Source organism: Pholcus phalangioides, unplaced genomic scaffold (genome assembly GCF_987345545.1).
Source record: "Pholcus phalangioides strain wild (caught in Gottingen) unplaced genomic scaffold, Ppha-v1.0 ptg000004l_1, whole genome shotgun sequence".
Lineage (NCBI taxonomy): Eukaryota > Metazoa > Arthropoda > Arachnida > Araneae > Pholcidae > Pholcus > Pholcus phalangioides.
This window is the reverse complement of record NW_028301597.1, coordinates 46,038,690-46,061,848: the sequence shown is the minus strand read 5'-3', so window position 1 is coordinate 46,061,848 and position 23,159 is coordinate 46,038,690. Positions and strand designations below refer to the sequence as shown.

The window sequence follows — 23,159 nt, the reverse complement described above, 5'->3', positions numbered from 1 at the left end:
AGATTGATAACAAAAGAAGAGAAACGGTGTTTATCCCCCCTTCTTTTCGGGGTAGTAATGGAATATGCGTAAAGTATAAATAATAAAAAATATAGAGTATTTCTCTTCCCCTTGTTTTGTATATTATTATTCTCGGTGATGGAGGCTGCACTCTCAGCTGCACGAAATCAAAAAAAAAAAATATATATATATATATTCTTCTTCAAAACGTGTGATATTTTGCTGGGGGTTTAGTGATTTCCCCTGCGACAGTTATAAAGCGAATCAGGAAATTTTCAAAGGTTTATTATTGGTTTTTCAAACCCCTTAATGTGTTAAAAAATCGTAAATTTTCTTATTCCAATTAGACTTACGCTATACAGCGTGTCCCAAATTGTTTGCATAGTGAATAGCCCTGTGTGTAACCGTTTACTTTAGAAACACAATTTCAATCACAAAAGGTTTTCATATAACCTGAAATCTCAAAATTTGTTTGCGGGGTCGTATAGAAACAAAATATAGGTATTAACTTTTTTCGCACAGTTCCTGTGTCTAAACCTTCTAGTTGTTGAAATGTAGATCTAGCTTTGGAAATTCGTTTGCAAAAAATTTCATAGTTTTAAATGTAATATTTATCGAGATAAATCAAATATATAAATGTTTACTACGTTTTGGCAATTTATCACTGTGTTGGAAAGTTTTCATCGATTCAAAAATTAGTATTTCCAGGTATTGTACACAAAACAAATAGCAATAAATCAAAAATTTTGTTTTATTTTATTCACAATAAATAACAATTAAAGTTTTTGAAAATTATTTTGTCAATTACAGAATTCTTACAAATTTTAACTTAATTTACGTTTCGCATATAAGTCTTCTCCTCACTTCTTTTGATATCCCAAGCTGCGGTCTCCAGCCCTTATGTGCCACTGGGCGCACGTGCAATTTTTCTCCCAGGTCACTGGGTTCAGCTATCCATTTTTAGTCAAATGGCTTGTACGTTACATCGACTTGATAGCTGTCTTCATAGGGAGAACGAGACGAGTGATTTGATACTTGCGAGCACGGGGTAAGGGGGCCACTACTATTAATCTTTGCGAATTTTTCCGACACAACCCTGCCTCTTTTTTTATCTTTTGTCCCATTTCATGAGAATGACCCACATTTAATGTGTAACTTGACTAACAATTTCATAAGTATAAATAGTGTCGAGATAGAGAGGTTTATCTGTATTGATGAAGAAAATATATGAACTTACCGATAACTTTTAACTTGACTGTTCTAGTAATAGTCCTAGACCGCTTGTATTCGATCCTACACTTATAGGTACCCAAGTCCATTTCCTTGACCGGAGCAATCTTCAATAAGGGCGGCCTGTTCGTTATGTCGAACTTGGCCCGATTCGTGAAGTCGTCGTTGGTGAAGTTCCTCGCATCGTTTGGTTTTCGGAAATCTAGAGTATAAACGGGCAACACGATATTGTCCTTGTACCAGAGTATTAGGCTGATAGTGTCAGTCCTACTCGGTAGGTAAACATCACAGGGTAGATGAGCGACGCCGCCAACAGCGGCTTGAAATACTGGCATATCACCTGCGAGAGACAAAATGAAACAAAATACATTAGCATTGTGGGACAAAATACAATATATCACAACTCAAATGTCCCTATATTACGTACATAAAAAAAGACAGTTGCATAGTTGTACATAAAAAACTTTCTGAAATCCTAATGGTTCTTTTCCCAATATTAAGAGAGAAGTTAATGATTTAACAAGATTTTAAGGCGCCTGCCTTAAAATGAGTATAACATGACGAATTACGTATAACATTCGTATTCACATGACGAATTGTAAAACAATTTTCGAAACCGATTTCATGTGTTCCTTTGAAAGTGCAACTTTCCTAGAATCCAAAACTGAATCAACTCTAATTTTATACAGGGCTTTCCACAACAGTTCAATTATCATATGTAAAATAACAAGAAGCAAAGTTATTGCCAATTAATTGAAACTAATTCAATGCTGTTAGTCCGAAAATGAAATATTTGAATAATTTTTCTGAATATTTGTGTGCTTTGCTTTATCACTTCACGAAAATTTTGATTTTCGAGCATTTTTCAAAATTGCTCTATGAAACTTCCCCACTGTCTTTTAAACTGTTCTGGCTGTGCAATGAACGCTGAAAGCTAAGTGATTTTTTCGAAACTTTTTGATTTATGTGATTTTGAACTGAGGATATCAATAAAATGTATGCAGCGTACAAGCCATTTGACTAAAATTAATAGCTGAACCCAATGACTAGGGAAAAAGCTTTCACGTGCGCCCAGTGGCACAAAAGGGCCGGAGACCGCAGCCAGGGATTTCGAAAGAAGTGTGGAAAAAACTTGAGGGGTAAGTAAGAAGAAGTTCGCATGTTGAAGTGGGAGAGATTTGAGAATGGTCTAAATCAATGGTTCTCAACCTGGGGCCATACGGCCCCCTTGCGGTCCTGGGATATTCTAGGGGGGCCCGCAAGAGAGAGAATCAGAAGAAATTTGATCCACGACAGGTGGTGAAAGTAGTCATAGAGAGCTGCGAAGACAAAAGCTTCAAAAATGAAACATGGTTGAAAAATATTACTACTTTCAGAATCCATTAGATCCGTCCATAGAACAAGGGGCATCTTAAACCTTGGGTCTATGGTGGTATGATTCGGATCTTCATGTCTATGATGGAGGGAGAGGACTGCACTGTATGAGATCTAGAACTGATTTTCATGCGTAAGCTGTTATTTACAGCTAAATATGGAGGTTAGCTAGAGCAACGGTTGATGTGTTGGGAGGGTCGATTTATCATGTAGATTCATTCGATCGTCCTGTATTTTACGCAGACCGTTTTTTACCATATAATTTTACTCCTGGGAGGGATGATAGTCCACCATTTGAATCCGTGCCTAGCCAGGATTCCAGAGATTGATCTGATTTATTAAAATTTCATTCATAATAAAAAAAATAGAAAGTGTTTTTCTCTTGGATGAGGGTAGATTAGGTAGATGGGTACTGGATAGGACAGGGGGCCAAGAGAAAAAAAAAGTGATTAATGGGGGGGGGGGCATGAGCTGAAAAAGCTTAAGAAACTATGGTCTAAATACACAATGCATACAAAATATATATACAGCGCCTCCACTGTGACAGGAAACGAAGTAACAAAGACTACGTCCACAGTGCTGGCCAATTTTGTTTCCCTCTCCTTTTACGAAATATGCAACATACACACACAGAGCCTCCACTATGACGGGAATAATCAAACAGAACCTGATTCTTTAGAAATACAGCCAACGCTGTTCATAACGACCATGAGTTATTGCAACCGTTCCATTATAACCACCGGTAGTCAATCAATTCACTTTTTCATCCAATATAATGACTTACGAAGACCATTTAATTCAATACGTGACGTCCGAACTCACCTCTATACCCCCAAAAAAAAATTCGGTGCATATGTGTGTGTGAGAGTGCACTTAATTAATTATAGTGTGCTAATGGGTACAAGAGAATTCTGTTTCCGCCGATCCTTGGAAAAGTGTTGCATCAGCAATGCGATGGATGGAACTGAGGGTGACATCCTCTTTGAAAGTGACAATGGCGATGACAGCCCAGATGAGGATAAAAACGAAGATGCCAAGATTTGGTTCTAAACAATGCGTTTTCAGACATATTTTTTTCTTTTATAATGATTTGTTGTTTATCTTTTTTCCTCTGTTGCAAGATTCATTGTTGTCTTTTATTATTATTACATAGTTTTTAGGGGGTTGGATATTTACTTTCTGTCGCCTCAACAATCACTCTTTGTTGATACTAGACAGTGAGAACTTCCTGATAAAATTTTACTTCTTTGCGTGTTTTTATCATGAATGGTCATGAATAATTGCAATGTGTTATGCATCACTAAAAAAATGAAGATAAAACTGCGTGGCAAAATTATATTTTGCCTTTCAATGTCATTATGGTCCATTGAAGTATCGTGAGTGCAAAATTCGTATCTTAAAACATTCAATACTTACATGAAATAAAAGTAAAATACTTGGCGATTGTACTATATATTATATAAACACACAATATATACTATACTCCATATATATTATTCGCAGAACAACAAATTTCTTTCCGACGAATTTTACTACGATGCAGGCAATCGAGTCAGTAAGACGTAAATCGCCGCATAACGGTAACTTTGGTCAAATGGTACCTCTAAAATCAAAGAGACAGAAACATCTTTACAGCAGAAATTGGCACATCAAATGGACCGCTATCCAGAACATTCTCATAACATTGCATTTTAAGAATCGATACCTATCATTTTATCAAATTCTATTCACATGCGCCTTCCTCAACGAATCGGATTTTTCATAGGAAAAAAACACACACACACACGCGCACTGGAGAACACTATCCGAAAGGAGCAGAAACTGTCGGGAAACAATGGCTCAGGGGTATCAACAGCAACTATGGAATGTTTACTTTGGTTACCGTGGTTCCCAAACAATACGTTTCAGACATGTTTACTAGTTTACAATGGTTTGTCGCGTCTGTTATGCTCCTGGTATATGAAGAATGTATGCATATAATTGACTAGCTATAATACCTGGCACTGCTCGGGTTTTCTTCAACTACCGGGAGGATTGAAAAAGTGAGAAATCATTATAAAGGCATAAACTATTATTCTGACTGGATTAAAGAAGTGAAAAACCATTGCCAAGGCATATGTACGTCTGAAACGCATTGTTAGGGAACCCCAGTAATCAAAGTAAACGTTCCGAATGTGATTGTTGAGGCTTTCAAACCATTGTTGCCCGACAGTTTTTTGCCCATCTGAGGCATTTGCTCAGCTCTGACGAACTTTTAAAGTAGCCTATCGTTCAAGTCGGGTCCCGCTTAGTATATATATGCAAAATTTATCGACGATACTTTTAAAATTGTAAATTTGTATAGAGAACATACACACGCACATACAGACAGAAAATCAATTTCATATATATAGATTTTCCGTATGTCTGTGTGTGTATGCATATACTCTATATAAATATACAATTTTTGACCGATCGTCACCAAATTTTGAATATGTAACCAAACGGGACCCGAGTTGAACTATAGAATACTATAAAAGTTCGTCAGAGCTGGGGAAATTCCCGAAATAGGAAAAAAAAAAACACTGTCGGGCAACAATGGTTCCTGGGCCTCATCGATGACTTATGGATCATTTACACTTTGGTTGCCGTTGTTCCCAAACAATGCGTTTCGGACATGTTTACATTACGATTGTTTGTCACTTATCCAGTATCTGGGGTAAACCCTGGCACAGCGAAGGAGCCTAAAATAAAATTGAAAAAAAAAAAAATTTAAATCGTACTCAAATTTCTCCAGTGAGCCTTTTGCGTGGTAATGAAAACTGATGATTTCAAAGTCCAGAGCTGAGGTAAAGATACGCTACCTTTTCCACGCATTACAAAAAAAAATATTTTAAAATAAAACTAACGACACGCATACATTATAAGCCGTCTATAAAGGATTCATCTAGAATATCATTCCGAAATAACTAGAGATATTCAGCCTTCACCTGGAATTTAGGGGAAAAAAAAGGAACAAACATAAATATTGGAGCCGAATAAACGATTTTTTCTCGCACCACATTCCCATACATAGATAGTGTATATTTTCTATCACGGCTCGCTAAGGTTTATTTTGTTCTCTCTCTCTACCTTCCGGTAACTTTCCAATAACCATATCTCTCAGTATATACGTATTTTTCTTTTTTCCTAAGAGCCCATTTCCATTCGAAAAATCCTAAGAAATATCTCTTTTCCTTCTTCTTGACGATCTCATATTTTTTTCCCCCCTTCGGTAATTCCTAAATCCCTTCAAGGAATTAAGGAAATCTTTACTGCTTTTTTCCTGGAATATATGTGATTTTTTTTTTTTCCACCATCAGGTTTTTCACTTTGGGAATTGCAAAAAAAGGTAAAAATGTATAAGTATATATATATATATATATAAATGAAGATTCATAAATCTTTTTGGTTTTCCTGTGGCAGCTAGTTAATTTGCATCGCAGATCTTCTCTTGGGATATCTACTGTATAACTTGGAAAGACCTGATTGTACCTCCGCAAATCTGTTTCCACAAATATATATATTTTTCTTTTTAGTTCGATTTCGAATGCGTAAAAATGTCTCCTATATACCGAGTATTTTTTTTTTTTCCTTTCATTTCTAGTTTCTAGAATCTTCTATATTATTATTATTTTTTCGTTTATGGAGACGTTACGTTTATCGAATTTCTCGCGCAGCTTGTCAAGATTTTACTCTTCTTATTATTATAGGTCTTTTCTATTTCTTTTTTACGGGCCTTCTGGTTCATTTCTTTGCCCGGTGCAGTTTTCCGTCGTCTCTTTTTTTTTCTTCTTTATTTTCTGGACATGAATGGCGGCAATTGAGATTGACCGTGGCCTTCTGGAAGATTGACCGCATTGATTCCTACGTGAAGAGACATAAAAACCGTGAATGGGAATCGTTGAGGCTTTTTTTTTTTTCCTCCGTGCTATCTGAAAATACTGTAGCTTGAAGTGACGTTCTCGTGGCTTTTGTAAAGATTGTTTTTTTGTAGAAAAAAAATTATATTTGAGGGTAGATGTTATTATGAAAAAAATCTAATGGTATTACATTTCAGGATGACCAAATATTCAAAAATTTACACGTACGGTCAGGCGTGTGGCTTTGAACAATACACGCCCGAAAAATAATGCAACATTTATGTAATTACTGGATTTAATTTTTTCAGCAAAAATCATTTCTCATTGTTAAAAATGACGCACAAAATAGCGTTAGTTACGACCTCTGACGCAAGCAACACCATAATTCCAAGCGTCCTTTGTGCATATAGAACGGCTGAAGGCTTATCAAGCGAGTGGAGGAAACACTGGGCTGGGATATGTTTTTTCCCTCCCCCCATCCAGTTGATGATGAACTGGGATGTGCATTATTTTCCCTTGTCATCACTGAGTTACGTGGACTAGGATGTGCTCCCTACGTGCAACTTCCCTTAGCTTTGTGTTACTTTCCCTACCAATTCGCATATATAAGTGAGCTTTTTAATGACGTATATTCTTTTACAGTCGAATTACGCTATAACGAACTACGTTATAACGGAGTTCGTTACAAAGGAATTCCAGGTTTTAGCATTCTTATGTGAACTTAATCTGGGGGATTAGAAAATTGTTCGCTAAAACGAGATTTTTGCTATAACGGTATTCGTTAAAACGGGATTCGACTGTATTTCTGTTCTGTACGGTGTTGTCTTGCACCAGCTATGCAAAAAGAATTCTCCATAGTATATGCTATGGAGCAATTCACAAATTTAATTGTTCGTACAGTGTTTTTGCACCATTTTATTTCGTATATATTTTATGTTATGATCTTCTTGTCCAGCATGCAATATTTCGAACCAAGTTTATATATAGATATGAAACATGTTGATTGTTTAAATTAATACAATTTCTGTCTGATTTTGAGGATCTGTGATACCAACATGTGTTCTACCACGGATATTGTCCACATGTATTTATTTTTCTTTTGCTGTCCAGCGCATCCCCTGTACGTTCTAAGTTCCTCGCGAATATTAACGCGGGGGCACGTTTGGTTTAATAGTGTCCAGCCTTGATACATTTGCGGTCGATAACGATTGTTGATATGCCTTATTAATTATTAAACGCAGTAAGATCAAATGCGGAAAACAAATGGATAAATTCCAATCACATTAAAAGGTTTGTATTGTTGAAGATCTTATCGGAAAATCAGACTATTGCCCAGGCATAAATTTGATCACATTTTCGCAAAAATAACTGCATCTCAACTTGTAATAAAATACAAGTATAAATAAAAAGAAACGCCAGAAATAATCTAGAGTCGACGCCAATATAAATTATGTCATCAAAATAAAACTGCTCATATCATTGGGGACATAAATATTCAGTTTATCAGCTCTGATATTTTCGGGGGAAAATGACGTTCGTGTGCGATAACGGCCCCGAAAATGCCGTTATCCATATCAACAGGGCTTTACTCCGGGGAGCAAAAATTAAAAGGATATTTAAAGTAGGGTGTAGTGGTAGTTGTTGATTTATTCCACATTTTGCCATCGAGTAAAACCGATATATATATTATACAGTGGATGTGATAATCTGGTTATTATGCATAATCGCTGACCATTTAGGTAAGTTCGGTAAATTTCACTAATTTTAGCACTTTTACCGACGATTACTCGCAATATCCAAGCGTCGTTGGTAAATGATGAATCGTACTAAATTTATCGTATTTGGCCTGTTATTATGCATGATCACCATTCTTTTTTTTTCAATTCGGTTTAGTTTATTGTTTCATTTTGTTACATAAATACAAGATGAGACAAAAAGAATCAGCCAAGGGGGTCTAGCGACCAATACTGGTTGATACACTGCAAGTTTATAATGAATACTAATGAACATAGTTACTTATTAGTGAACAATAAATAATGTAGAAAATGGATTACCTTTTGGGTTTGATAATACGATTAAATAGTCGGCGTTTGGGTTTACCCAAAATTCCAAAACGAACACGGCTATACGCGTTTCAGAACTATATGAAGTTCGGATAAATATGATAAATCGGTCCCATTGCCGTGATGGAATTTATTATTTAGATTACCGTACTTATATGAGCCAGAGTCTGAACCGGATACAACGAACTCTGACCGGATATAATGAATTCTGTTTTTAAGGACATAACGAACTCCGATTTTAAGGACATAACGAACTCCGATTTTAAGGACGTATTGAAATCCGATTTTAAAGACACAATGAATTCTGACCGGATATAATGAGCTCTGATTTTAAGGATACTGTGAACTCTGACCGGATACAATGAATTGATTTTTCCTAAAATTAGTCCTAAAATTAACTCCTATTCGACGAATTCTGAAATCGGAAATCTCCTCATAACGAACTACGATGGGACAAATTTCACGATCGTACCTCGATGTAAAAAACTCCCTTTTGACAAATTTTACGGTCACACCCCGATATAACGAACTCTCATTTAACAAGTTTTTGATTTAACAAATTTTTACCAGTTTTTTCCCCTATGCAATCAGACCCCAATACAACTAACAAACTCCTCTTTAACGAATTATAAAATCGGACCCTAGTTTGACCCTGAGCCGTCGATAGGGTTAACTTCTATATAACTTCTATTTATTCTACAACCAGATCTCGATATAATGTACTCTGATTTAAAAATTTTTATGATTGTTCCCCGATATAATGAACACTGATTTAACATGATTATTAACACTCATTTACTCTGATTTAACTATAACCAACGGAACTTGGGTACTATGTGTAAACACCGATGAAAAGGTGATAATTTTTTTGGCACTTTTTAGAATTCACTGACACTTGGGTTATTCGCATAATCACCGGTAAAATTGATAATTTTAACAGTATTTAATCAAATTTATCTCACGACGCTTAGATATTATGCATCATTTCGGTAAAAGTGGTAATTTTTAAAGTATTTCTCAAACCAAAGACTCCACTGTGTAAAGCATAATCACCGGTAAAAGCGTTAATTTTGTCAAAATAACTGAAACGATTGTTGATTATGCATAATAACCGGTTATTATGAATAATTGCCTATTTACCACGCTCGCCGTAACACGTACATTAGGTTTTTAAAAGTTTTTTTCCAGAATTTTTCAATATTATATCCGGATTTTGTGCATTTCCAGAGCCATATTTTCTGTCCCTCAATTTTGTATATTCACTATTTTCGAACCACACGCTTAATAAAACCCCTAAGGAATTAATACTTTCTCACGAGCAAATCATACTCTGAACGCAAAATAATTATCAGGAGAGTTCTTGGAATTTTCACACACCAGAAAAAGGAAAAAAAAGAGCTACACAAATGGAATACTTGATTCTCTCATAGTTCCAACGAGTTAGTTATCCTAATTAGAGACGCTCGTTTTACCCGAAATTCTGTGAAATTGCCAAATTTTCGCACTCAATAGCAGTTTTAGCAACATTTACCTGAAACGGGATGCTCTATAAATATAAACCCATTTTGTTCACGCTAATTAAAATGCAGCTCATGAAGTCGTTTTTAGTATGACTCCCCCCCGTATTTTTCGAGGAGAGCAATTTAGATTATAGCTTTCGCGGTTTTACAAGGCTACGTGCAATCATCTCTCATTGTCAGCTAGATTTTTTAGAAAATTTTAGAAAATTTGAAATTGATTCATTTGAACTGCAACGTCCTATGAGGCTATATATTAGTATTATACTGTGATAATAGTAATTATTATTATTATATTTTCACAATACCTTGAGAAATAAATTTAACACTTTTTGCGAGCGACATTAGATAGGCCTATGTATTTTTGACATGGTTTAAAAGCGTTGCTTACACATAATTTTTTAACAATGAATGAATGATGTCAAAATTTCCACGGAGATTATTTTTTAAGAAATTATATTTGAGAAGCCATTGGTTAAATATGTTTCAACTAATTTTACTCAAAAATGATATATTTATTAAGAAGATATTGTGGAAGAATGCTGATACTGTGTTATATTCTCTTCAGATATATAGGCTAATAACAGTGTTATATATCTGAGATTATATAAATGTAAATAATAAATAAATAATTCATGAAAGATCTTGTAGAGGAATCATTGCTTGAAAATGCATGGTTCAAGAAAGGGGAATTTAGAGAAATCGTAGCCGTTTGAAAATACATTGTTGATGTGGTTGATAAATCATTTTATTCACTGTAAATTGTTGATAAGTAATATTTTGTAGGATAAATTGTTGATATATCATAGAAAAATAAATTGTTGGTATATCATTGAAAAATGTATTGCTGATGAGAATAATTGGTTGAGAAATAAATTGTTGTTAAAAAAAAGCTTAAAAATGAATTAATGATGAATTATTGTTTGAAATAGAAATTGTTGATTAATCATTGTTAAAAATGAGTTATTGATAAATAATTGAAGTGCAACGTCTGAAATATTTATTTAGGAATGTAATGGAAAGAATACCATTGGAAATAATATTCTTATCTGAAACAATTGTTTTAAGAGGGTAATATTTTTAAAAATAATCCTATATGAATTCAATGTATATAATTCATTTCATAAGAAAATCATTCTTTATATCAACGATTACTGTACTATTGTTTGTATCTATCAATTGTCAACATTGAAATGAGCATTGTATTTTCTGGATGAACTGTTAGCATTTTCTAAGAACAAATCGATCGAATAATATACTTTCTATTTAGGAAAATCGTCGTTTGAAAATACTGTACAATGTTAAAAATTATTCTTTAAAAACATGAGAATGAATCATCATTTCAGTATTCAAGGAAGAGTTGTGTTGAATTCTCTAAAGACTTTTTTGCATGTTTTGTAACATTGATCAAAACCCACGCCTGTTTAAAATACGTACTTCTCAGAAATAATCGATGTCTCTGAACCGAAATATATAGTAAAAAGTAGAAATAATTTTGAATTATATATTTCTCAAAAAACAAAAACAAAAAGGAGCCGGGTGATAGACATTTAATAAAAACGTTCACCTCCGTTTTTCTTCCTGAATAAACCTGACTTGCGAATTAATTTACAATTCTAATTGATTTAAAAGAAGGTTCAAGCGATATTTACCTTCTTCTTAACCTTTTTAACACAAAATTTTAAAGGTGGCAACTGACTTTGTAGGACTAGAACCAATGTTTTCTAAAGGAATGGAAAAAAAACTGGGTAAAATTTTCATTTGGCCATAAATTATTGATAAAAGATTGAAATTGTAAGAAAGATTAAATATGAAAGCATACTGATCCCAAAATATATATGTTACTGAAAAAGCCCCAAGTGCGACCAAAGTCCAAAGTGCACAAATGATTCGAACTTTGGCCGGCCGTTTCGCGAAGTGGTCGGAGATTCCTGGTCAAAGCTCGATGTGCTGATGCAAGATGGCACGGTAGGAGCCAAATACATTTTTTTTCTAATCGCCAACGCATGATACATGCCTATATATAGCAGCTTGTTTGGAAGGATCCATGTGACGAGAGAAAAATAATTAAATTTGAAAGAAAGAACTATAAAAATGTTTATGTAAACATGTTTTTCTGCCAAATTTTGGAGAAAAAAAATGATTACTTTATCTTAACCGTGGTTTGATGGGTAGCCATAACTAAGGAGGGCATAATTATCGCGAAACGAAAACGCCAAGTTGATGATGATCCCGAATCATGTCTTTTGTTTCGAACTTCAGCCAGGGATCACCGCTGTCCGAAATTCGGACATTGGTAGGGTCAATATTTAACGAAATTGGCCAACTCCCGAAGTGGCCGACTCTGTCCGAATTAGCAAATTTCGAACTTTGGCAGGAACATATACAATTAACAAAAGAATAAAATTTTGCTTTAGGATAGAAAGTTATTATTTTTTTTTAAATTTGCAAAATTGGTTATGGTCAGCCAGGAGAGAAGAACAAATAAAATTTAATCGAGCAAATTTTAAATCTCTGTTAATGAAAGAATCAAAACTGGCGACTTTTCAGAAACTGGCATATAAATAGAAAGCAACGAAAAAAAAAAAAAAGTTCTACGTCAAATATACTTAATGCAAACTGTTAGGGACTTAGGCTGGGGACTCTCATGAAATTTAGGCTAATTTCATGAGAATGATCCATAAATGATGTTTAATCTCGGGAGGGAGAGATCAAATGAAACCTCCATAAATTGACATCCTTTCAAGTGGACATGCCCATCGTTCCTTTTGGAGTGTCGAGATTCTACTACAGAAATATTTCAACAATCCGTAATTTTGAAAATCATCATCGCCATTGAAAACAGGTTGATAATGTTCCCGGAAAAGACTCTTAACTCATATTCCCGATATATCTGAGTTATTATAACTTTAAAAAAAAGAGAGATATTTACAGACAATAAATAACGAAACTAATCGACCGAAATGAAATAAAGTTTGAGAAGAAGCAATAAAACAATATAATGTCCATCATGCACTTTCTTATTGTTTTGTTTTTGCTTCCTTAAGACGTGGGACGTGCCTTGGAAGAAGGTCACGTTTCCTTGATTTTTCTTCGTCTCGTTTCGAAGAAATTTTCGTTAATCAACGACACGATTCGCTGACAGCTGCGATACTTACACTCAAGAATTGTGTACTTTTTCTCCTAATAAATGTTGTTTTCGACGAGATTTGTGGTCTGTTTCTGTTTGTGCCAACAAACAAATAAATAAGTAACAATGGTTTTTGTTCTCTCTCTCTCTCGAATCGTGAAAATTTCGAGTCAGAACGAATCGATGATCAGAAATGAATCGATAATTCAAAAGTATCGGTATTTCTTGGAATTTTTAAAAAATAATCAGTACGGGATCGTATCTATTGTCTTTACTGCATTTTTAATACTATGTTGTAGAACAACCTTCGGAATATACATAAACAGAGCATATTAGATTTTTTTTTTTGATTGAGTCACGTGACCGAGATTCTGTACGAAGTTATGGTTATTTTTTCAAATAAACTTTAAAATCTCTCTTTTGCTGGCACTGGCCGGACGTTCGTAAAAGAAGGGTTGCCGTGAATCACGGGTTTTAAATGCATGCTCTTATTATACAAGAGAAATTATAATTTCGCCGTTGAAGAGGGGTGACCGTTAAGGGGGTTTTACTATGTGTATCCAATAGTATCGCAACAATGTACATTAAATAGCTTCTCGCACAGCAATGCATATTCAGTATTATCTTTGCAATGTATATTCAATATTATCTTTACAATGTATATTCAGCATTATCTTTACGCAATGCATATTCAATATTATCTTTACAATGTATATTAAAAATGATTTTTCAACAATGTAATAAATCGAAAGTGATCTGTCAATGATGTAATATAGAAAGGGATTTTTCAACAATAAAAGAACGAAAGTGATGTTTGTACAATGCAATATCGAAAATGATTTTTGAACAATATAATATCGAAAGGGTATGTATATTAAAAGAGACTTTTAACCATTGTCATATCAAAAGTGATTTTTCAACAATGTAATATCGTAAAGGATTTTTTAACAATGTAATATCGAAAGGGATTTTTCAACAATGAAAGAGCGAAAGTGATTTTTCAACAATGGAAGAATGGAAGTACTGTTTCAACAATGTATTATCGAAAATGATTTTTCAACAATATAATACTGAAAGTGATATTCAACAATATAATATTGAAAGTGATTTTTCAACAATGAAAGAGCGAAACTGATTTTTCAACAATATAAAACTGAAAGTGATTTTCAACAATATAAAACTGAAAGTGATTTTCAACAATATAAAACTGAAAGTGATTTTCAACAATATAAAACTGAAAGTGATTTTCAACAATATAAAACTGAAAGTGATTTTCAACAATATAAAACTGAAAGTGATTTTCAACAATATAAAACTGAAAGTGATTTTTCAACAATGAAAAAGCGAAAGTGATTTTTCAACAATGAAAGAGCGAAAGTGATTTTTCAACAATGAAAGAGCGAAAGTAATTTTTCAACAATGAAAGAGCGAAAGTGATTTTTTCAACAATATAATATTGAAAGTGATTTTTTCAACAATATAATATTGAAAGTGATTTTTTCAACAATATAATATTGAAAGTGATTTTTCAACAATGGAAGAATGGAAGTACAGTTTCAACAATGTATTGTCGAAAATGATTTTTCAACAATATAATACTGAAAGTGATTTTCAACAATATAATATTGAAAGTGATTTTTCAACAATGAAAAAGGGAAAGTGATTTTTCAACAATGAAAGAGCGAAAGTGATTTTTCAACAATGGAAGAATGAAAGTACTGTGTCAACAATGGAAGAATGAAAGTACTGTGTCAACAATGGAAGAATGAAAGTACTGTGTCAACAATGGAAGAATGAAAGTACTGTGTCAACAATGTATTATCGAAAATGATTTTTCAACAATGTAATACTGAAAGTGATTTTCAACAATATAATATTCAAATTGATTTTCAACAATATAATATTGAAAGTGATTTTCAACAATATAATATTGAAAGTGATTTTCAACAATATAATATTGAAAGTGATTTTCAACAATATAATATTGAAAGTGATTTTCAACAATATAATATTGAAAGTGATTTTCAACAATATAATATTGAAAGTGATTTTTCAACAATGAAAAAGTGAAAGTGATTTTTCAACAATGAAAGAGCGAAAGTTCTTTTTCAACAATGGAAGAATGAAAGTACTGTTTCAACAATGTATTATCGAAAATGATTTTTCAACAATATAATATTGAAAGTGATTTTTTAGCAATGTATATTAGAGTGATAACTCAATAATGCATATTAGAAGTGATTTTTCATCAATGTACATTAAAGTGATTTTGAGCAATGTATATTAAAGTGGTTTTTCAAAGTGGAGCATGAAAAACATACGCGCTACCAGATGACGTCTAATTTCATTCTAGTTAGCCCTAGTGTGCAGAAAAATACCTAGATGCGAGAAAAACGATCAATGATAAAATTTCCTTATCAAAAACAAAGCAAACACGATCGAAAGACAGTTCCAGTGAACTGATGTGAAACAATAAATTTATGCACGTGTATAGATGGGAAGCTACCACACAGATTCACATCAAATAATTCATTTCAATGGCGTAAGTACGACGGAATACGTAGAAAATACAATGGATGGCATGTGGAACTGGTTATCGACAAAATAGCTGCAATGATTCTCCCAAAGATACATTCTCCTGGTAACATGAGTAGGAATGGATACTCTTTAAATCCTTGATGGATTATTCTTTCCAGAACAAAGAGCACGAAAAGGATGGTTATAGTAGGAGGTGCAATATTTGGAGTGTATCTCTCATTACACTTAGGAAATGTGCGTGTTGCAAGTTGAAAGAGTGTGTGAGAAAGTGAGAGGATTTCCGTGTAAATCCTCCGTAGTGAGTTGAGATACAACTGGCAGCTGTCCAAGTCATTTTGATTCCTATGCTGCCGACCTTTCACATATATATCCTATGGTGTTTTTTTTTTTGTTGCTAGCGTCCCTTTCATCACCTCGGAGATGAGACTTTTTCTCCTATCTCCTCGTTTTTTCCCACTTATTCTTCAACGCAGGGCCAAACAAAAAAAATTGGTCGCTTCTCTTCCATCGAAATATTGATTCTGAAATCGGAACCCTCAGAGTTTCGTTACTGTGAAAAATTCTCATGGTATGTTCAATGCCGAAGTTAGTGGAAGATGAAATTGATCGATGAAATGCGATTTTTTCTTCTTTTCTTCACTCTTCTTTTTTTAAAGTATATACATCATATTCTCGATGTGCAGAAAAAGTGACTTACAAGTGACTTTCATTGTTACGCGAGATAAAAAAATATATATTGATCCAGTGCAAAATGTATCTACGGGAGTGTCCAACATTTTGGATATTTTTATCACATTGGAATATTTTTTTTAAACCATATTTAAAATGCAGACGATGCCACTAGAAAAAAGCAGAATAGAACTAGCCAAATTCTTCCTCATACTTTTTAGTGGTAGTAATCCCACTGGCTCAAAATTGCGATAAAGATATCGGTATATTATTGATTAATATGTTAGAGATTGTAATTAGTGATTATATATTGTAGATATTTTCACCAATATGTATAAAAGTACCCATGGCTTCCACAATGGCGGGGATGACAGGACTCTAGCCCTGGGGCCCGGACAATTATCATCATTTTTTTACTTTTCCATGCTATAAGTTAACTATAAAAGGGCCCGTGGAAGATCCCAGCCTAAGGGCCCCATTCCAGGTTGTGGGGGCCATGAAAGAACCACGTAAAAGCATGAATAGGCATGCAAATCAATGTCGGAAGCTCGCCGTGCCTGTCTAACAAAGGTTGGCGATGCCCATTTAGAGAAACAGTGAAGTAAAATAAATATGACGAAGGAAAGGGGTCCCAAGGTGACTTTGTCAAAAAGTTATGAAAAAATTCTCACTGATTCTACTCATTTAAATATCAACAAAAAAATAAAATAATAAAATCAAGTGGAATTATTATCACTCAAAAAAAATTAAATAACATTTTGACGGCAATATAAACCAAGAATGAATTAAAAATCCTGCAACCCTAGAGGGATGCGGTAGCCCAGGTCGATAAGGTACTCGCCTGAAGCACCAAAGGAAATTTAGAGGTGTCGCGAGTTCGAAACCCGGTTCGTCCTTGTCAGAAAACTTTCCTGACACAAGGGTACAAAAAAAAAAACAACTTCGACTTGACCGCAGCAAAACATTGCTACCGCAGGGAGTCCCCCATCGATGGGTTAGCGCACCAATTTCTCGATGAGCATAAAAAACAAGCCTGCCGTTCGGAATCGGCAATAAATTGTAGGTCCCGGTCTAAAATTAGCCCTCGTGTACTGAAAATGACCGTGGTGCGACAAAAATGGTCAAATGAGCCACCGTAGAGAGTAATAGTGATGCCATTATAACAACACATGGTCAAGTACAGCACAGACAAAGGAAGAGAGAGAGAGAGAGAAGCTGATGAAAGAGAAAGAAAGTTGAAAAGTTTTTTTTATATAGATATCGCCAACAAGATAGAGATAGACCGCTAAGAATAGATGATTTTTATAGATAATGAGCCAACTGTATTATTATTTTGAATAATTTTTTGCGACTTTAATAATTCTATTCCACCTCTAAATTTTTTGTTTTTATGTTTTTTTTGGGTATGAGATGAATGCACGCGAACTTTTGAACCTTTTCGTAATTTTTTGAGCACGACAACTTGGGAACCTTTCCTTGTGAGGAGTGTCCGGCATTGTAGATATTTTAGATCATATCTGAAAGACATTTTTTAACCATATTTAATATACAAAAAATGGCACTTCAAAGTCAAACCTACCATTTCAAAACATATGGCTTGCGCCGAGGTCTTCCTCCTACTCTTGTGGCGGTAAACGTGAAATTTAACCAAAATAGCTTTAAAGACATCTGTAAATTATTCATTAATTTCTGTTTGTGATTGCTTGTTCGGCGCATTCCTAGACCACGTGTGACCCGTGGATTGTTGGTTGAGTCATGATCTAATAAGCCTTTTCCTAAGCATCTATATAAGGGGTTTCCAACATAGAGTTTCTCGCGGAACCCAAGATGTTTACATTCCTGTTCCGCAGAACCCTTGATGATAATGAGGCTGTTTCACGGAACTCAAATTTTTGAATATTTGTCTAAAAAATGTGTCCCCACTGCCGCTTCAACAACATCGTAGGCGCAGGACAAAATGAAAGAAAGCCTACGCACTACCGTAGAAAATCCTGCTGTGCAGTATTATTCAGTTTTATTTCGGTGGTGCCAAAAGGATCTCTTTTATTTTAAAGAAAGTGGGCACATTTTCTAATTCCACCTGCACAGACCTGTTGTTCTGTTTCCAGAAGAAACTATTCCTACTTTTTCACACAATTAAAAGGGCAGTGAAATTTCTTTTTGAAATTATTTTTTTCGAACAACACTGATTATAAGTTATTCTCAGACTAAATATGCACATAAATTGTAAACTCATTTGCCGTGAAAAAGTGATGTATTTCTTATTTATTTGCTCATAACCAACAAATGGGTAAAAATAAAATTTTATCACCCAACAACACTTGACTTCTAGAAAATAACTACACAGTACAGAATGTGTACTATATAATAGAAACATTAGAAACCCCGGCGCTGCCCGGGTTTTCTTCAATGAAGCTTTTTGGTTCACGTGATATCTCCCTCTTTCATTGAGGGGCATACAAACCGTGTTCAAGTTGAACCAATATGGCGACTTACTGCGCGACTCATAAAATAAACAAATCTAGATTTAAAGAAACATAGAAATTAATATATATATATTTTTCTTTTTCAATGGGTGCCAAGTATTTCGATTCCCCCCGCCCCTGAAGTTCTAGTTATTCATCTGCCGGTTTCAGCTTCAAAAAATAGTAAAACTGTGGAATTTCTTCGATGTACTTTATGAGCCCATAATTGATTTTAAAACAATCTAAACTATATGAATTTATGCAGTTAGACAATAAGGAGACATTAATTTTCTTACTTCAGAAGATATAAATAAAAAGTTTAAATCAATGTTATTGCATGGATATCCAACTCAAAAGTAGGTCTGGCTAATCACTTCATATTTAATTTCCTGGGCTTCGTATATCTCTAAGCGAACTCAATATTTCAAAAATCTAGAATTTTTAGAAAATTAGAAATTTTTTTTAAAATTATTGATGTGTGGCGGAAAACCCCGCCAAATTTCCGCATTTCTACAGTAAAACCGGCAATTTTAACACTGATTTCTATGAGGATTGCCCTTCTCCTGACCCTCAAAGCGATGCTGATGATGATTATGACGTATATTCAAAAAGCCTCATTGCTAATTATACGCCCATTATAAAGGCATAAACTATTATACATATACATATGCTAACAGGATTAGAGAAGTGACAAACCATTGTAAAGACATAAACACGTCTGAAACTCATCGCTAGGGAGCCACGGTAACCAAAGTAAACGTTCGGAAAGTGATTGTTGAGGCCCAAAACCCATTGTTGCCGGACAATTTTTTGCCCGTTTGGGGCATTTGCCCTGGGCTGACGAAATTTTAAAGTAGCCTATCGTTCAAGTCGGGTCCCATTTGGTATATATACAAAATTTGGTGACGATCGATATCTAAAATTGTAGATTTTTATAGAGAACATACACACACACACACACAGAAAATCAATTTTATATATATAGACAAAATATTCATTATTATCGAACTGAATTTTTTTTTCATACAACGCATTATTCAAAAACTGATCACTAATTCGAATTAAATAGTTCAATACAAGATATACAGAAATTAATAGTTGTGTTTTTTATTTGATAGGTGACGGCATGTTCCAGTTTAATGATGTTTCTCAATATATATCTTATACTGTGTAGGCAATATTTTGGCTGTTAAAATTTTATAAAAATCGGTTTGTGTATGTTATATGGGAAATGTGACTGCAAAAAAGAACCATTATTTCACTGTGAATAAATTCACAAAATATGGACGTTTAGAGTCTGAAAATGACCAAAAATCAATGCTGCACGAAATAGTAAATTTTAAAGAGTAATATTTCCCCCCCCCCTCTCCAAAATTACATAGGAACATTTTGTGAAAAGGGGGGGGGGGGTTGAGTTCCTGAAAGAAAACACCTAAAATTTGTTGCAAAAGTCCTCAACAAAATTTCGACAAATAAAATGGAATTTTGATGCTTGAATTATGCATCTAGATTAATAGTATCGAATACTGCTGAGGAGATGCTTTCGTGCATACAGTTTTCCGAGTATACGGAGAGAGAGCTCTGCAAAAAAAAATTCCCCATATTGTATAAGGTAGCATGATATGTTTTCATTCCGCACAGATATCAAAATTATGAGCTCAGGGAAACAACATTTGATCATTTTGATCGCACCATGGTCATTTTCTGCACATGAGGGCTAATTAGACCGGGACCTACAATTTATTGCTGATTCCGAACGGCAGGCTTGTTTTTTCATACTCATCGAGGGGTTGGTGCGATAATCCCTCGATGGGGGACTCCCTGCGGTAGGATTTTTTTTGCTGCGATCAAGTCGCCGTTTTTTGTTGCACCCCTGTGTCAGGAAAGTTTTCTGACAAGGGCGAACCAGGTACCGAACTCGCGACACCTCTAAGCATCCTTTGGTACTTTACGCGAGTATCTTATCGACCTGGGCTACCGCGCCCCAACAGGGAAGCAATATGTAGGTGAAATTAAAGAGAATGTGTGTACTATCTGCAAAATAAAAAGGATCCTTGGTCTCACCGAAATAAAAATTTACATTCGGCTCAACAGGATTTTTTAAACAGGTTCAGTATTTTTTATATTTCATAGGTGGCAGCAGGGGCTCTAACGTGTAAAATATATTATTCATTATTTACGTACTCAAGATACCAGATATATTCCTAAACTTGAATATGAGGAAGCATGAGCTATGTTTGGCTATGTTTTTTACATATATTTATAAAAGATGGGGCCAGTACACCTACAATGAACAACAATTGTTTTCCAAGCGAAACAGAACCGCACCGCTGGTGCTTTCCACACACAACAGAAGGTACTTATTAAATATCAAGCACTAAATGCTGTTTCACTCATTTTGTTTGTTTCTGGAACTGAAGCAGGAAGATGTTGGCTGATTCTTTAATAAACTATCTCCCAGGGTCGTTTTAACGCATGGGCCTTCTCTGGCGCATAGGGGCACTCCCCACAGTAATAGGATTAGGTATCGCTTGGGCAAATGCTTCATTTTTCCGCGCAGAAATTCGAGTAATTTACAATGTATAAAGGTCGGTGCATTTGTCTCTATACAAGAGGTCCATAGTCCGAATTTTTCTTGCCCGAGATTTCTTCGGCATAATATTCAAAAATAGTTTTTCATCGATGTCTTTCCGGCCGTGGAAAAATAAAATCTCTCTCTACACTAGCGTGTGTGAAGTTTCATTGCGACGGAAGCAAAATATTTGCGAGTTTTCTGGGGGTATATTGATATGTGAAAGATTTATTCATGCGTAATGTTGAAATGAATCAACTAATAATAATCACGAGATGATATTTTATCATAAATGTTTCTATTCAAACCGGAAATTCTACTGGTAACATTTTGACTTGAAAATGCTGGTCGTGAATAGGCGATATTTGATAGACAAAATGTTACCAGTAGAATTTCCGGTTTGAATAGAAACATTTATGATAAAATATCATCTCGTGATTATTATTAGTTGATTCATTTCAACATTACGCATGAATAAATCTTTCACATATCAATATACCCCCAGATCGCAATAAAACACTATTCCGAGAAGGATTGAAAAAAAAAAGTTTCAAATCATAGTTAGGACGTTTATTAAATTACTCGGTTTTAAACGAACTCTAGAATGCAATCTCAAAACTTGAAAATATAATATCCATGATACAAATCGTGGTAACGAACACTATAAATGTTTCGATTGTTGCATCTAAAGCCGATCAGACCTATCCATGCATTTGCACATAAGTATTAAACATTGCGTGTGCATTTAAACGGCGAAGTATCCGCTTCTATAACAATTAACTTTTGATAAACCACGAACACTCAAAGCTCGATACACGCTGTACTTATGTATTGATAGAAGAGTAACCAAAGAGTGAGACAGAACTTAAGGTGACTTTCCCGATTTCAAACAAATGTGGATGATGATGTTTAAATAAACATATCCCGGATACAAATAAATGCCATGACTATTTCCAAACCGAGCGCGAAACAAACTGTACTCTTCTTCCTCGATGAATAAATACTCCAGAAGCCAGTGGCCAATAGAAGAGAGATAAGGCTCATACTTAATACGCTTTGCGCGTAATACTGCATGGCATGCCTAACATCAGGCACCACGGCTACCGCTGCCATCAACAACAACATCATCGCTCTTGAACAATTCTCGCAGCGAGTTTTCATGCATGATTAACGACACCGACCCATGTCGTCCTTTATGAGACTAATTGTAAACAATTCGTCTTGCAGTAATTCGCTGACGCAGTGAATTATTCAGCGAACAGGACTGGGGTGTATGTCGCTGATTCTGAGCATTGCATAGGGGAGATTTCACAGAACTGCTACCGCCACTACTACTACAACTGCCGCTCTCGAAGCTTGTAAACACGGACTTTAAACGTTCAAGAGAATGTGTTCCTGCGTGCAACGAAAAGGTATTCATCATCAGTCAAACTAAGTGCAATCGATCGCCCTCTTGGATGTGGGTGAGTCTCTGCAAAGAGGAGAAAAGTGATCCCGATTTCACCCTCTCTTTACTCTATACGACCTCTATACGTCTCCGAAAAAAAAAACCATATAAGATAAAGGGAACCATACATTTTTCCTAAGAAAGATGAAAAAAACCAAATGAAATATGTGAAAAGTTCAAAATGTTGAACGGAGGAAAATGACTAAAACGGAGGATGGCTGCAAAAATAAAACATCCGCGTTTTCTGCAGAAAAATGTGCTCTGTTATTTTGA

The 23,159-nt window shown here is 34.7% G+C and overlaps 1 protein-coding gene across 1 annotated transcript in view; it reads right to left on the bottom strand.

The window, feature by feature from the left end:
* The window catches only part of LOC149087699 (neural cell adhesion molecule 2-like), a 271,875-nt gene that overhangs the window by 140,915 nt on the left and 107,801 nt on the right, over window positions 1-23,159 (bottom strand). Inside the window, exon 2 of the mRNA XM_089231589.1 lies at window positions 1,238-1,570. Within this exon, the coding sequence (XP_089087715.1) occupies window positions 1,238-1,570 (333 nt within the window). The remainder of the gene's footprint in view (window positions 1-1,237; window positions 1,571-23,159) is intronic.